This window comes from Mus musculus, chromosome 4 (assembly GCF_000001635.26).
Source record: "Mus musculus strain C57BL/6J chromosome 4, GRCm38.p6 C57BL/6J".
Lineage (NCBI taxonomy): Eukaryota > Metazoa > Chordata > Mammalia > Rodentia > Muridae > Mus > Mus musculus.
In genome coordinates, this window is record NC_000070.6 from 95,993,448 (window position 1) to 96,006,785 (window position 13,338).

Genomic DNA, 13,338 nt, shown 5'->3' on the forward strand with positions numbered 1-13,338 from the left:
TGTTTGGGATACATTATGTAGTCAATAAGATAGACCCTTGGGTAAATATTTTTCATAGTAAAATATTCAGTTACTAAATTATAATAGAAACTTTCTTCAAATTATATGCTGCTCTGTTTAGTAAAACAGCTGTCACTGTTTTCCTTTGAGAAATGGACAGTAGCATTAATAGGATCAGTGCATTAACACTAGTACACGTAAGCAGAGTAATTTATGTGCTTCTGAGCACAAAATGTCATAAGAATAAACTGGGTAGACTTGAGTCTCCTTCCCAATGGGAGCTTGAATCAGCTTGGGTGAGAAGAGCTTTGACCCTGCTTCTGTGTGCTTTATACAAATCTTGACCTTAGTGTTTGTCCTTTATAAAAACTTCTGTATGTTCATGAAAGGATACAAGACAGGTAAATTCAATAAGAACAAGCTCAAGAAATATAAAATAACATGAAATGAACTGTAGTTTATAATATAAATAGATGCCTACACACACACACACACACAAACGTTTCTTATCCCAGTAGCTACCTTTTCACAGGACCAAGTAATCAGTCTTTCTGAATTACATCTAGAGGACATTAAGATTACATGTTGTTATTTTGTGAAACTTGAGAAATTTTACTCATGCAGGTTAAAATGTCTCTACTATAAAAATCACAAGGAATAATTAAGGTTTAAACTTGTACTTTTTGTTTCAGTTGTGGTTCTTTTATTCTTTGATTAATCTTTTCTTCTTTTCCAGTTTCTGGTTATTTTAACATATTTTTGCATGATTTATGTTTCCAAATGTTACAGACATAATTCATTTTCAGAGAACTAACATTTCACATTAATTCTTTTTAATTGTGGTATTATTTAATTTGTTGTATTACATTCTTTCAGTTTCTTGTGAGTGTATCATACTTATAAACCATAATTGACAGTTTTCCTTGGAGTTGACTTTGTTGCACCCTGAAAATTTTACTACACTATCTCATTCATCATTTAGCCTAAGCCTTATTAAGTATTCTCATCTTCATATTTTTGAAAGGAAATTTAGTTTCACATATAAAATATAAGTGGTTAATTTAATAAGGAGTACATATAAAGACACAGTTTAACTTTGAAAACATGTGTTTGGGTTAAAACTTAGGTTTGAAGAGCTCCATAAAAACTGCCAGTGGACTGAGTATGTGTTTTAGCAGTAGAACCTCGACTTACCGTCTTTGGAGGCCTAGATTCCCTCCTCAGAGCTGCACAGGGATTCATAATTGGAAAAAGATAACCAAAGATTCTTAGGACATGAACCCATTAAATTGATGGCTACACAACAACTTCTGTACTTTTGTGAGAAATTGACTTAATTATTAATAATGTCCTTCTCAAAGGGGAAGTAGTTTTCATCAGACTTGAAGCATTTCATCAACTAAGTCATTAAAGGAAACCATTGTGTCTTTGGTACATTTTCCAACTAATTCTTTCTCTGTTGCATTTAGTGGTCATATGCATACCATAACTTTTTAGACTCTTAGCATCACAAAAGAAATGAAGATTTAAAAGACTTAACAGGAGTCTCTAAAACAATCAGTAAAACCCAAAAGTATTAGGTAAATTTGAGGTTCTGGGCAAAAGTTGTGGGAAAATCATACAGATGAAGTAGACTTACGTCTGCAGATACATGAGACATTCTTTGATTAAGGTCTTCATTTCCTTTTCTTTTAAAACGATTTTTTTTTAAAGATTGATTTATTTTATGTACGTGAGTACATGGTCACTCTCTTCAGACACAACAGAAGAGGAAAACAGGTCCCATTACAGGTGATCATGAGCTACTATGTGGTTTCTGGGAATCGAACTCAGGATCTCTGGAAGAGCAGACAGTGCTCTTAACCACTGAGCCATCTCTCCAGTCAAGATCCTCATTTTCTATCTGAGTGAATCACCCTTCCATACTGTATATGTTTGTGGAAAGCTTTAATACCTTGTGAGTATTAATGGATGCCAGCCAGATGTTGCAGAAGACTGTGTATGTACCTTTGAAAGCTTTCCTGGAATACGAATGCTACAACCAAAGATTCTATATCTAAAGTTGGAGAGTCCTATTAATAGTTCTAATATCAATTCCAATAGTGTTTCCTTTTACCAAAAAACTAAAGGGTTTCTTTTTTGACCAAAAATTTCAGTTACTAAGGTAAATATTTTCATCTTCCTTTTAATAGCCATATTAGTATTTTTCTATGAAAAATCATTTATAGGTATATAATTTTCATACTTTGACTATTTAGTAGTTAAGAAATTATATAGAACAGATTTTAATATAAAATTTAATATTTTAAATTATAGAACATATTAAAAATATAATGACCCTGGAAGAATCTGTTCAACATGTGGTCATGACTGCAATTCAGGAGGTAAGTGATACATGTTCATATGCGTATGAAGACCCTGAACCAAATTTTGTAATACTTCATATAAGTTTTTAACAATTAGAAATGAGTTAAAACCCTTCAAGTTCAGTTTAGAACCCATAATTCTAAAAACCAGTTGATATTTAATATTTCAAAGCACTTTTATTTTATTTTGGAGCTCAGCACCAAACCCAGGGTCTAGTGATTGCATGTCTTACCATGGAACTAAATCCCTAGACCCTGAAAGTACTTTTCAGTCCCTTCCATTAATAAGAACAGTCATGAACTCTGCTGCATGTGGAACTTTCCATTTCTTATCTTCCTGCCAGCTAGAAGAGTGTTCCCGACAAACTCATAGATCTGAATCGGGTACATTTAGAACTTGAGTCTTGTGAAAACCTAGATTTGGAGCCAAATAACCTGAATCTAAGACTGTGATTATATCAGACATAGAGAAGGTCTACCAATTTCTTGGGGTTTAGTGTTGGCTCTTACTCTTGGTTAGAAATCTTGGGTGAAAAGTGTTAACATATGATATTTGTGTTAAATCATATTTATGAGGGGCATGACAGTACACCCTGTAGTCCTAACATTATAGAAAGGTCACAAGCTTGAAACCAGCTTACTCTACCTCATGAGAATCCTGACTAGGAAAAGAAAGAGTTAAAAGAAGTGAAACAATCATCCATTTTAAAGCAATTTGTGTTAATATGTCCCCAAAAGCTTACAGTGTAATTTATTCTTAATCTTATCACTTATATGCTCCAAGATTCTTATTTGGTTCTATCTCTAATAAAATTTTTACTTGATTAATGTTCTAAGGATCATTAAGGCAAGAGAAAGCTAAATATAAATCAATTTACTTTCATGTAAATAGATTTTCTAAACATTGCACTAGTGTGTTTAACTTCGCTATTTTCATTTTCCTAGCTGATGAGTAAAGAAATAGTGATCTCTCCTGCAAGTGACACGGTGGGAGAATTAGAACAGCAGGTAAGACTTCATTGCATGAGGGGACAGTTGACAGTGTTGACAGGATTCCGATTCCTCTACCAGTTATTTTACAAGACTTAATTGTGTATGGTATTCCCTTCTGTGGAACTGAATCTGATTTACTATAAGATCACACTTGGATATTAATATGTATTTGCTAATGAATGTAAGTAGTGATAGCTTTTACTGTTTTCCATTATCATACTCAAGAGACAATGCCACTAAATATTCTATCTGAACCTTGATGTGGCCCATTCTATGTGGTTATACCACTAAGCAGTAGATAATTTTTTTAAATCTGCAAAAGTTTTATGGTTTTAGTATTCACAGACGCACGCAAACACACATACACACACACAATTTCTATCTTTTTGTCTGAGATTGAAGAAAGAGCTCAAAGACTCAGGATCCTATGATAGCATTTTTTTTACTAGGGAAAGTGACCTTTTTCCCTATATATAACCTAATCTAGGTGGTCTAGAGAAAGAATAATAGGAGAGGCCAAATGCATTTTTAGGTATTTCTTGTATAGACATCCAGCTTCCCCTCCCCCATGGGTAATATTAGGCATCTTTTCCTCCCCTTTCTTTATTTACTTTAAAACCCTATCACTGAATCCCCCTTCTCCTGGTTCTCCCCTAGCATAGTTCCTCCCTCAAACCCCCTCCTTTCTCCTTTTGAGAGGGTGGAAGCTCCCCCTGTGTATCCTCCCATCCTGACACATCAAATCTCTATAGGGCTAGGCACATCCTCTCCCACTGAGGCCAGGCAAGGCAGCCCAGTTAAGGGAATGGGATTTACAGACAGCAGGTTTAGTGACAGCCCCCACTCCAGTTACTGGGGGAGTCTCGTGAAGATTGAGTTGCACATCTGCTACATATGTATGGAATTCTAGGTTCAGCCCATGATTACTCTTTGGTTGGTGGTTCAGTCTCAGATCCTTCAAGGGTCTAGGTTAGTTGACTCTGTTGGTCTTCCTGTGGAGTTCTTATCCCCACCAGGGCCCTCAGTTCTTCCCCCAAATCTTTCATAATACTCCCCGAGTTCCATCTAATGTTTGGCTGTAGGTCTCTGCATCTGCTTTAGTTAGCTTCTGGGTGGAGCCTCTTAGAGGGCAGTTATGCTAAATTCCTGTCTGCAAACATAAAAAGAGTATCCTTAATAGTGTCAGGAATTGGTGCTTGCCCATGAGATGGGTCTCAAGTTGGACCAGTTATTGATTGGCTGATCCCTCAGTCTCTGCTCCCTCTTGGTCCCTGCATTTCTTGTAGGTAGAACAAATTTTGGGTTGAAAGTTTTGTGTGCGAATTGTTGTCTCTATCCCTCTACTGGGGGTTCTGCCTGGCTACAGGAGGTGGCCACTTCAGGTCCCACATCCTCACTGCTAGGATTCTGAGCTAAAGTCACCCCCATAGACTGGGAGCCTTCCCATCTTAGAACGCTGGCATGTTCTATAGATGTCCCCGCCATTCCCAGCCCCTGATTGCCGTTTGTTCTCCTGGCTATCTGAACCTCTTTCCTGCTTCTCCCTACACCTGATCCTGAGCCCAGTAGGCATCTAAAGAATATTTCATTTTTTTTTATAGAAATTTTGTTTAAATATGAGCATACTGTTTTTAAAACATACTCTCTGTAATGACATTAAAAATACAATCTAATAACCTTTAAAGTATTTTCTCATTTTTTTCATAAAATTATATTTTTGTGAGACCATATCTTTAATTATTAAACGTCACAAGGCAACGCATGAAGACTCATTAGTTAAAGGGTGAATTTTAAACGTGATTTCTAATATCATATATGTGTTGACAGAAGGATTTATTATTCTGATTTGCTAAGCATGGTCTATTGAGAATTATGTTTTTGATTTCAGCTTAAAAGGGCTTTAGAAGAGCTTCAGGAGGCCATAGCAGAAAAGGAAGAGCTGAAGCAGAGGTGCCAGGAACTGGATATGCAGGTATGGACAGAGAAACCTGAGTGCAGAAGAGTTCTCTGTAAATAATTAAAACTAGCAACATGCTCTGAAGGTTGGTTTTCAGTTCATGGAAGAGATATCAAAATGACTCCTTAACATTTAAACAGAAGGTTTATAAATATTTTCTGTTTTGAATATTGTTGGCTTGATTATTCTTTGAGAAAACTATTATATTAATTGGAGATTTTCAGAATGAGGATTTTTTCAGTTTTGTATGTTGCAAGGTTGGAATTTCAATTTATTTATGCTATAATAGGTTTTGAATATTAAATGTAATAATTTAAAGTTGTAGTAAGTAATGCGTGACCTGCTAATAGAGTGTATATTCTCTCTGGTTCATTTGTATGTGTGTTTGTGTAGTGTCATGTTTATTTGTTAAATAATTCCTGTATTAAGCAAATTTGGTATGATCAAATATTGGGGCCAACTGAGTAAAGACAGTTGTTCAGCTATGGCAAAACTGGCCTGCAACTATATCCATGTGCTCTAGAGATGGAACGTGGATGTATTTAGTATTGATATGAACATAGTAGTGACATGAAAGGTTTTCCATTCTCAAGTAAGGAAGTTTGTCTCCTCTTGCACATATAAAAATTAACCTTGTTATCAGTAAACCAGGAAAAGTGAGCATCGTGGTATGTGTGTATGTTCACGTATGTGCATGTATTTGTCTGTGTATGTATGCATATGTATGTGTATATTTTCCTCTGCTGAGTAATAAAACCATGTTTCTGTAAGTGCATTCTATGCCTCTCAGGTTCTGTGCCACTGAGGTACTGCTCCATACTCCTAGATGCTTTTACTGTCTACAACGAGGCTCTATTTATTCATTTATTGACTGATGGTAAAAGAGTGGCAACATTTCTGAGTCAAGGTGATTATGATAATAATAGGGATGAGGATGTTAATATTGCAAAAAAGTACATGAAATGGCCTCTGTGAAGAATGAAAGCTGCGTATGCTTTGTACCATGATACAAACTCATGTCTGTTAATAAAATCAGAGAAACATATGACTCTGGAGGGAACATTTGGAAAGCCACCCAGCAGTGTGCCTCCTTATCTCAGGGAGGACCCACTACCTGCTATCTCAGATGCTTCTGGTGTTTCCTCTTAAAACCAAGATTGAAATAATCAGAAAAGAGTATGTGAGGATACCTTTCTAATCAGAACACTGCATCACTGTAATTAGCAGTTGTGGTAGATCAATGTGTCCATTGCTATTTAAGTGTTGCTGTGGCTTCTCATGGTGCTACCATGTTTGCTACTCAACCCAAGCATAGGGTAGTGGTATGCTATTATTCTGTCAAGTATCTTACTGTGTATATGCTAATCTCACCAAATCTTAAATTTTCAGAGTAGACGTCCTCGACCTGTATTCTTTGACCCCACAGTGTTTATATCAGAAAAACTCCTGCACCCCTTACATAAATACTTATATCGTACTCTTAGGGTCAGACCCCTTTTGATATTAGAGTCACTTAGGATTTGTGACAAGTATATAGTCACTGAACTATGTGACAAATATGACTAAATACATTGACTTTAGAACAGAAAGTTGCTTTTAAAGTTGTTCTTCTAGTGCTATGTTCTCAGCCTATCTATAGTCCTCATTTGTATATGTTAAAAAGCAAACTGAGCACTGTTTCAATTTTAAAGTAAGATTCATACATTAGGTAGGCCCAAAACAGGAATTAGTTCAGGAACTCCATTGAGGAAAAACAATGGGGAGGCTGCCAATGAAGGAGTAGAATGAAGTCAAGGAAGCTGTGAGAGAGGACTCAGTCAGTAAAGCTTGGGCACCTGAGTTCAGTCCTTAGAGCCTATGGAAAAGTAGGAGAAGGGAACCAACTCCACAGAGGTGGCCTCTAAGCATTTGTACTCAGTGGGATGCTCACCCGTAGTATATTGGTGTGTATAATTTATATATATATATAATATATATAATATATTTATATATATATAAAATGTGTGTATATGTATATATGTACATATATGTATGTGTGTGTATATATGTATATGTATGTATGTATGTGTGATGTATGTGTGTGTGTGAGATATATATGAGATACACACACACACACAATTTTTTTTCCTACTGTGAACCTAAAATGAAAGCTTAGGTTGAGGAAAATAACTACATTCTGAAAATTAACTTAGATCACAAATTGTATCTTTACTTTAAATTTAGATTTAGAAACATTGATTTATTTCCCTTGTTTGATCTAAAGTCCCCTATAATCAGAATTTTAGTGTTGAAAGCCTCCCTTAAATAATCTCATCTGTTAGTCAAAGTGTTTATGCCTCAGTCAGAATTAGAATCCAGAACTCCCATCTCTTCAATGGTTATTTTGCTATTATGTTTGTCTCTTAGGTGACTACACTTCAGGATGAGAAGAATTCACTGGTCTCTGAGAATGAGATGATGAATGAAAAGCTTGACCAGTTGGATGGCTCTTTTGATGATCCAAATACAATGGTTGCAAAGAAATATTTTCACGTACAGCTACAACTAGAACAATTACAAGAAGAAAACTATAGGTAGTAATTTCAGTAGAAATTATTGAGTTTTTAAACATCATATCTAAAGCATCATAAACATCAATGAGAACTATACATGCTTAGGACTTCAGTAAAGTACATCTAACAAAAATACCAAATGTCAATGGTGCCTTCCTCACAAGGTTCAGTCAGGTTAAGCAGGTAGGATATGTACATTAAAATAAAGGCGTTCAGAGTTATAAGCCAGATGTTGGTCAGAGGCAGTAAGAGTTCAGAGGAGGGGTCCTAAGGTCTTAGAGAGAGTGCCTCAATAGAAGTAAATTCTAAATAAAAGAATGCAGACCTTAAGATAAAAAAATACTTTTCACTCTAACATTTTGCTCTTTGAAATAAACATTCAAAGCTCTTATCTTTAGTAAAACTTTGGTTGTTTCCTATGACTACTGAGCCTTGTGCCAGTAGGTATTCACATTTTTAGTGAAATGCAGATTCTTTAGCTCCTTTAAGCTTCAGCACGTGTTTCTTAAAAACAGTAAACCACTACATGATAATGATAATTTCGAGGTTTTTCATTGACAAGGTGTTCTTATGTAAATTTCCAAATTCAATTAGCCTCAATTTCTTTATAATTTTTCCCTATCAAAATTGAGTCCAGGATGTTTTGCTAACTGGTTCGTGCTTAGTGGATTCTGAGTCTTGTCTGTTGCTCTCATTTTATTTTGATGCTCCGCTCTCCTAGATTTGGCCAAGTAGATCTTTGTTTCCTTTAAATGTCATCTTTTTAGTACTTTCTTTCTGACACAGCAATATGCCTTAGACTAATTGTTCTTAATTTGTCTTTCTGCTGAGATTTCTTACTTACTCCGCACATATTATGCATTTAAACAATAATTACTAGCTATGCTTTTTCTTTATGTTTACCAATTAAAATTTCTGTTAAAAACTGATATATAGAGGTAAAGTGAAAACCCAGAGCACCATTTACCTTTCAGTTGTTTCAATATTAACATCCATGAGTTACCTTTTTTTTTTTTTTTAATTTTTCTTCTTCTGAATGTGGAATTTATCTATGTCCTACCAACTTCATATAGTGTGAAGACAAAGGATAGAAACTATATTAAGATGTATTTGCTTTCTTCTTTTAAGGCTTGAAGCTGCAAAAGATGATTACCGTGTTCACTGTGAGGAACTTGAAAAGCAACTGATTGAATTTCAGCACAGGAATGATGAGCTGACGAGCCTTGCTGAAGAGACCAGAGCCCTAAAAGATGAGATAGATGTTCTTAGGTACTTCTAAGTTACTGTTCAAATAATTTGAGTGATTTGCAGTTTTATCAGAGCTCTTAATATCATCCCTGTGTATTGATCAGTGGTCACTTTATTGAGACTTCTGGGTCATCTTCTGTACTCATTAATTAGAACTACAGTTTAAAGATGATTTGTTTAGTTCTTGTTAGGACAGTTTAGGATAAGAATCCATAAACCCTAAATGATAATACTTTCTTAGAGTTTTGTAAATGATACATTATCACATTTTGGGAATTAAGCATAGGTAATTCTAATGTTCTTTTCAGGAAGGATTGTCAGTGAGATATAAAATGTATGCTTACTGGCTGTCTATGATATATTTGGGAGAATACCTTGTAGGAATTGTCTCTCCTCCCCCATGTAGGTTCTGGTGACCAAACCTAGTTAGATGTCAGGCTGGAGGGGAGCACCTTCAGCCACTGGGCCATCTTTCTAGGACTCTGTTACAATTTTTTATAACTTTTTTCCATTTTAAATGCACATTTGAAAAGTCATTATAGCTACTACTTAGTGATTTGATTTTTTTCAGTTAATTTTTGCTTTAACCCAGTAAATGTAGTTCTAAAGAAATATGCTTCACCAGACAAATTTGTCAGTTGAGTCAATTTTGAACATGTTGAGCATATAGAACATGTACATTTTGATAAACTATATACCCAGTTTTCCTGAGACCTGCAGATAGCTGAGAATTGTTTAATCATGTGTACAAAATTTTGATACATTGTGCTAAAAGTCTATCAACCTACCAGGTTTGGAGTGATTTACTATATGATGACTTTATAGCAAAAATTATGAACTCGAAATTAGGCCAATATTTTTGTTATTGTTCAGAAGATACATTTTAGAGCTGGGAAAAAAAGTGTTTTATTATTGTAGGGCTACGTCAGACAAAGCAAATAAACTGGAGTCAACAGTGGAGGTATATCGTCAGAAGCTACAAGATTTAAATGACCTCCGCAAACAGGTGAAATCTTTACAGGAGACAAATATGATGTATATGCATAACACTGTGAGCTTGGAAGAAGAGCTGAAGAAGGCCAACGCAGCTCGGGCACAGTTAGAGACCTATAAGCGCCAGGTGAGACATGTCTGAGTATCTCATTGATGCAATTAGAAGTTCAATATTGTGATTTTCTTTGCTTTGTTCAGAATAATGCACAAGTTAGGCATCAAGTGTAGTATTTTTTTTTTTCTGCTTCCAGTGAGTTTCTTCTTTGTACAATTGTAGTTTAAGGAATGCTTAAAGAGTCTGACTTCCCGGTCCTGCACCTCTTTACTGAGCTCTTCAGGTTTCCCTGTTAAACTTCCTTTGTTATTTGGACAAACGCTTCAACAATGGTAGAGAATGGAGCTCTGCCTTCAAATACTCTGCTTTGACATTTATCAAACAACCTAGAGGAATATTAAAGTAAAACCTACTTATAAATATTATTTAATTATACTAAAAATTATTATATATATAATATATATATATTAATACTACTAATAATTTAAATATATTAAGCATATTAAAGTAATATTGTGTTGAATTTTATGTAATTCTTATTTTGATGTTCTATTTTTCTAAATACTTAGAATTAGACATTAATATTAGACATTTTATTTCTAATCAGACTTTTTATTTATTCAATCCTGAAAGTTTATGAGTATCATGAACTATTTTCTTCCCTTTTTTTTTTTTCTGCCCAAAGGTTCAGGACCTTCACACAAAGCTTTCCTCTGAATCCAAAAGGGCAGATACACTAGCATTTGAAATGAAGAGGCTTGAAGAAAAACATGAAACTTTACTCAAGGAAAAAGAGGTGATCCTAAAAGTTTGATGCAAAGTGTGTTTGTTTTTTTTTTTGTTTTGTTTTGTTTTTTTAAGCTTTGGATAGCCCTAATCCTAATTCTTAACCATATTTTCTTCCTAATGATTTTCTAGTTCCCTGCCTTAAATTTTTAATTCCTCTTTAGTTGCTATATAAGTACACAGAAGTATGGGTTGATTTTTAATTTTTTTTGACAGAAATAATTGAGGTTCATTTTTTAAAAAGATTTATTTATTATTATATCTAAATACACTGTAGCTGTCTTCAGATGCACCAGACTAGGGTGTCAGATCTCATTACAGATGGTTGTGAGCCACATTACATGTGGTTGCTGGGATTTGAACTCAGGACCTTCAGAAGAGCAGTTGGTACTCTTAACCACTGAACCATCTCTCCAGCCCTCTTTTTTCTTCAATGTGTAAGTTTTGTTGTTTTTGATGGAGAATCAGTTGACTATAAAGGACTGGCTTTATTCATGGTACTTGTGTTCCATTCCTCCAGTCAATTTTTGCAAGTACTGTGATTCTGGTTGCTGTGGCTCTCAGGTTTAATTTAATATCAAGTATTGTGATGCTCTCATTGTTTGCTTGGTTCACGATTGTTGTGGTATTCAGGATCTCTTGTGCTTTCATAGGAATTCAAGCTTTTCCCCATTCATTCTTTTGTAAAAATGTTATTATCATTCCTTCTATGGAGTTTGCACTGAATATGAATATTTTCGGGTGGCTTGACATTTTAGCAATACTCAGTTATTCTTATATCGAATGCTAAAGAAGTATTAGAATTGAGAAATTCCGTAAAGTTGTAGGACAAAAATAGTACCTGCTTTATGCACTAACAGTGAGATTATTGCAAAAAAATCATGAAACTAAATCAGTGACAATAGCTACAAAATAAAATACATAGTACTAAGCTCAACCAAGAGAGTATAAGAGCTCAGTAATGAAAGTTAGAAGACATTGATGGTAGAAATTGATGGTGACTTATAATGGAATGAAAAACTCCCCATTTTCACGCATCCTTTATTCAATTGCATTAGCTTTGGTCAAGAGGGATAATGAAGTAGCAGTCTTAGGTCCTCTGCTTTGGTTTTTAACTGGTGATTTTCAGCCAGCCACTTTAAAGCAAGAACCATAAACAGGTTTATTAGCATATATAAACATACCATGTGTTCTTCTTTACAAATCTGCTGTTCCAAGGGTGTCAAATTTAGCTATTTGCTCTGACAGGATACCTGGCATATATGCAGACAGGAAAGATATATTTGAGCTTACCAGTTACTATAGTTTTAGTTCATAAATGGCTCCTTTTTTTGATAGGTCTGTGGTAGGATTGGATATCATAAAAGCAGTGACATTTTAGAGGAATAGATTTTTCACCCAATGGTGATGGTAGATAGAGAGAGGGGAGCACAAGAGGGCACCAGAGCAAGTGCCAAGTTCCCAATGACATGGCCCCAGAAATGTTTCCTCACTAAGTTCCAGCTTCTATTCTTCACCATCTAATATCATGCTCTTGTGAATATACCAAGGATTAATCCACTCATTGGTTCAGGGCTCTCAATCTAATCATCTCTGAAATGCCACCCCTGCCAACCACTTACTTGTGCTTTGCTGATATTCTAGACATAGTTCAGTGGAACTGAAAATTAAAATAAACCACCATACACCGCTTTAATATATATCTACAGAATTAAGCCACCACTACCACCACCAAGTACTGGTCGAGTCCGCTGTCTATCATTCTTAGCAACTATTTATATAAGTTTGCTGTCTCTGCATTTTTTGGCCTCTCTAGAGCATGCAGGTTTTGTGATTATCTTGTTCAGTGTCATCCACATTTTAGCTCAGGCTTTGCTCTCTCTGGATGGCAGCAGTGGGAGCACAATGTTAGTGGTTTTCAGGAGGCAAAACTTGGCTTTGGGAGAGTAAGAGTTGCTTACTATCAATAGTATTTATCTTATTTAATTCTTTGCCATGCTGTGGCCAGAAACTGTTGGTGTCTGGAGATTAAAACCCGTTGTTTAGCAGAAATGGGTTAAGTAGAGAAATAATTGTTCTGGCATTTTGTTTTTTTCTCCACACATCTTCTCACTGATCAGGAGTTCTGAGTTACTTAATGCTTAAGAGCCAGGAAAAGAATGTCATGCATGCATGCATGTAGAAAGAAAAATCTTATGCAGACAATATGCAAAGAAAAATACACATTCAAACATACACTCTGGTCTAGCCTGACCATGTGTTTCATCAACTTTACAAGTTTCACTTATACTCTCTCACACACACACACCTATACCTACATATGCATATATGTTGCACATGTAAATAATTATTTTTGGTGGGTGGGGCAAAAGCCCCCATGAGCAAATT

General features: G+C 35.2%; 1 protein-coding gene across 8 annotated transcripts in view; it reads left to right on the forward strand.

The window, feature by feature from the left end:
* Hook1 (hook microtubule tethering protein 1) overlaps positions 1-13,338 on the forward strand; it is a 58,232-nt gene that overhangs the window by 26,267 nt on the left and 18,627 nt on the right. For all 8 annotated transcript variants that reach the window (XR_001784219.2, XR_001784220.2, XR_376377.4 and 5 more), the window contains exons 6-12: positions 2,317-2,384; positions 3,312-3,374; positions 5,248-5,331; positions 7,723-7,889; positions 8,997-9,137; positions 10,035-10,236; positions 10,850-10,960. Coding sequence is in view for 4 of the 8 variants with exons in the window: in XM_006503488.4 (XP_006503551.1) it covers positions 2,317-2,384; positions 3,312-3,374; positions 5,248-5,331; positions 7,723-7,889; positions 8,997-9,137; positions 10,035-10,236; positions 10,850-10,960 (836 nt within the window). In the remaining 4 variants the exon portion in view is untranslated. The remainder of the gene's footprint in view (positions 1-2,316; positions 2,385-3,311; positions 3,375-5,247; positions 5,332-7,722; positions 7,890-8,996; positions 9,138-10,034; positions 10,237-10,849; positions 10,961-13,338) is intronic.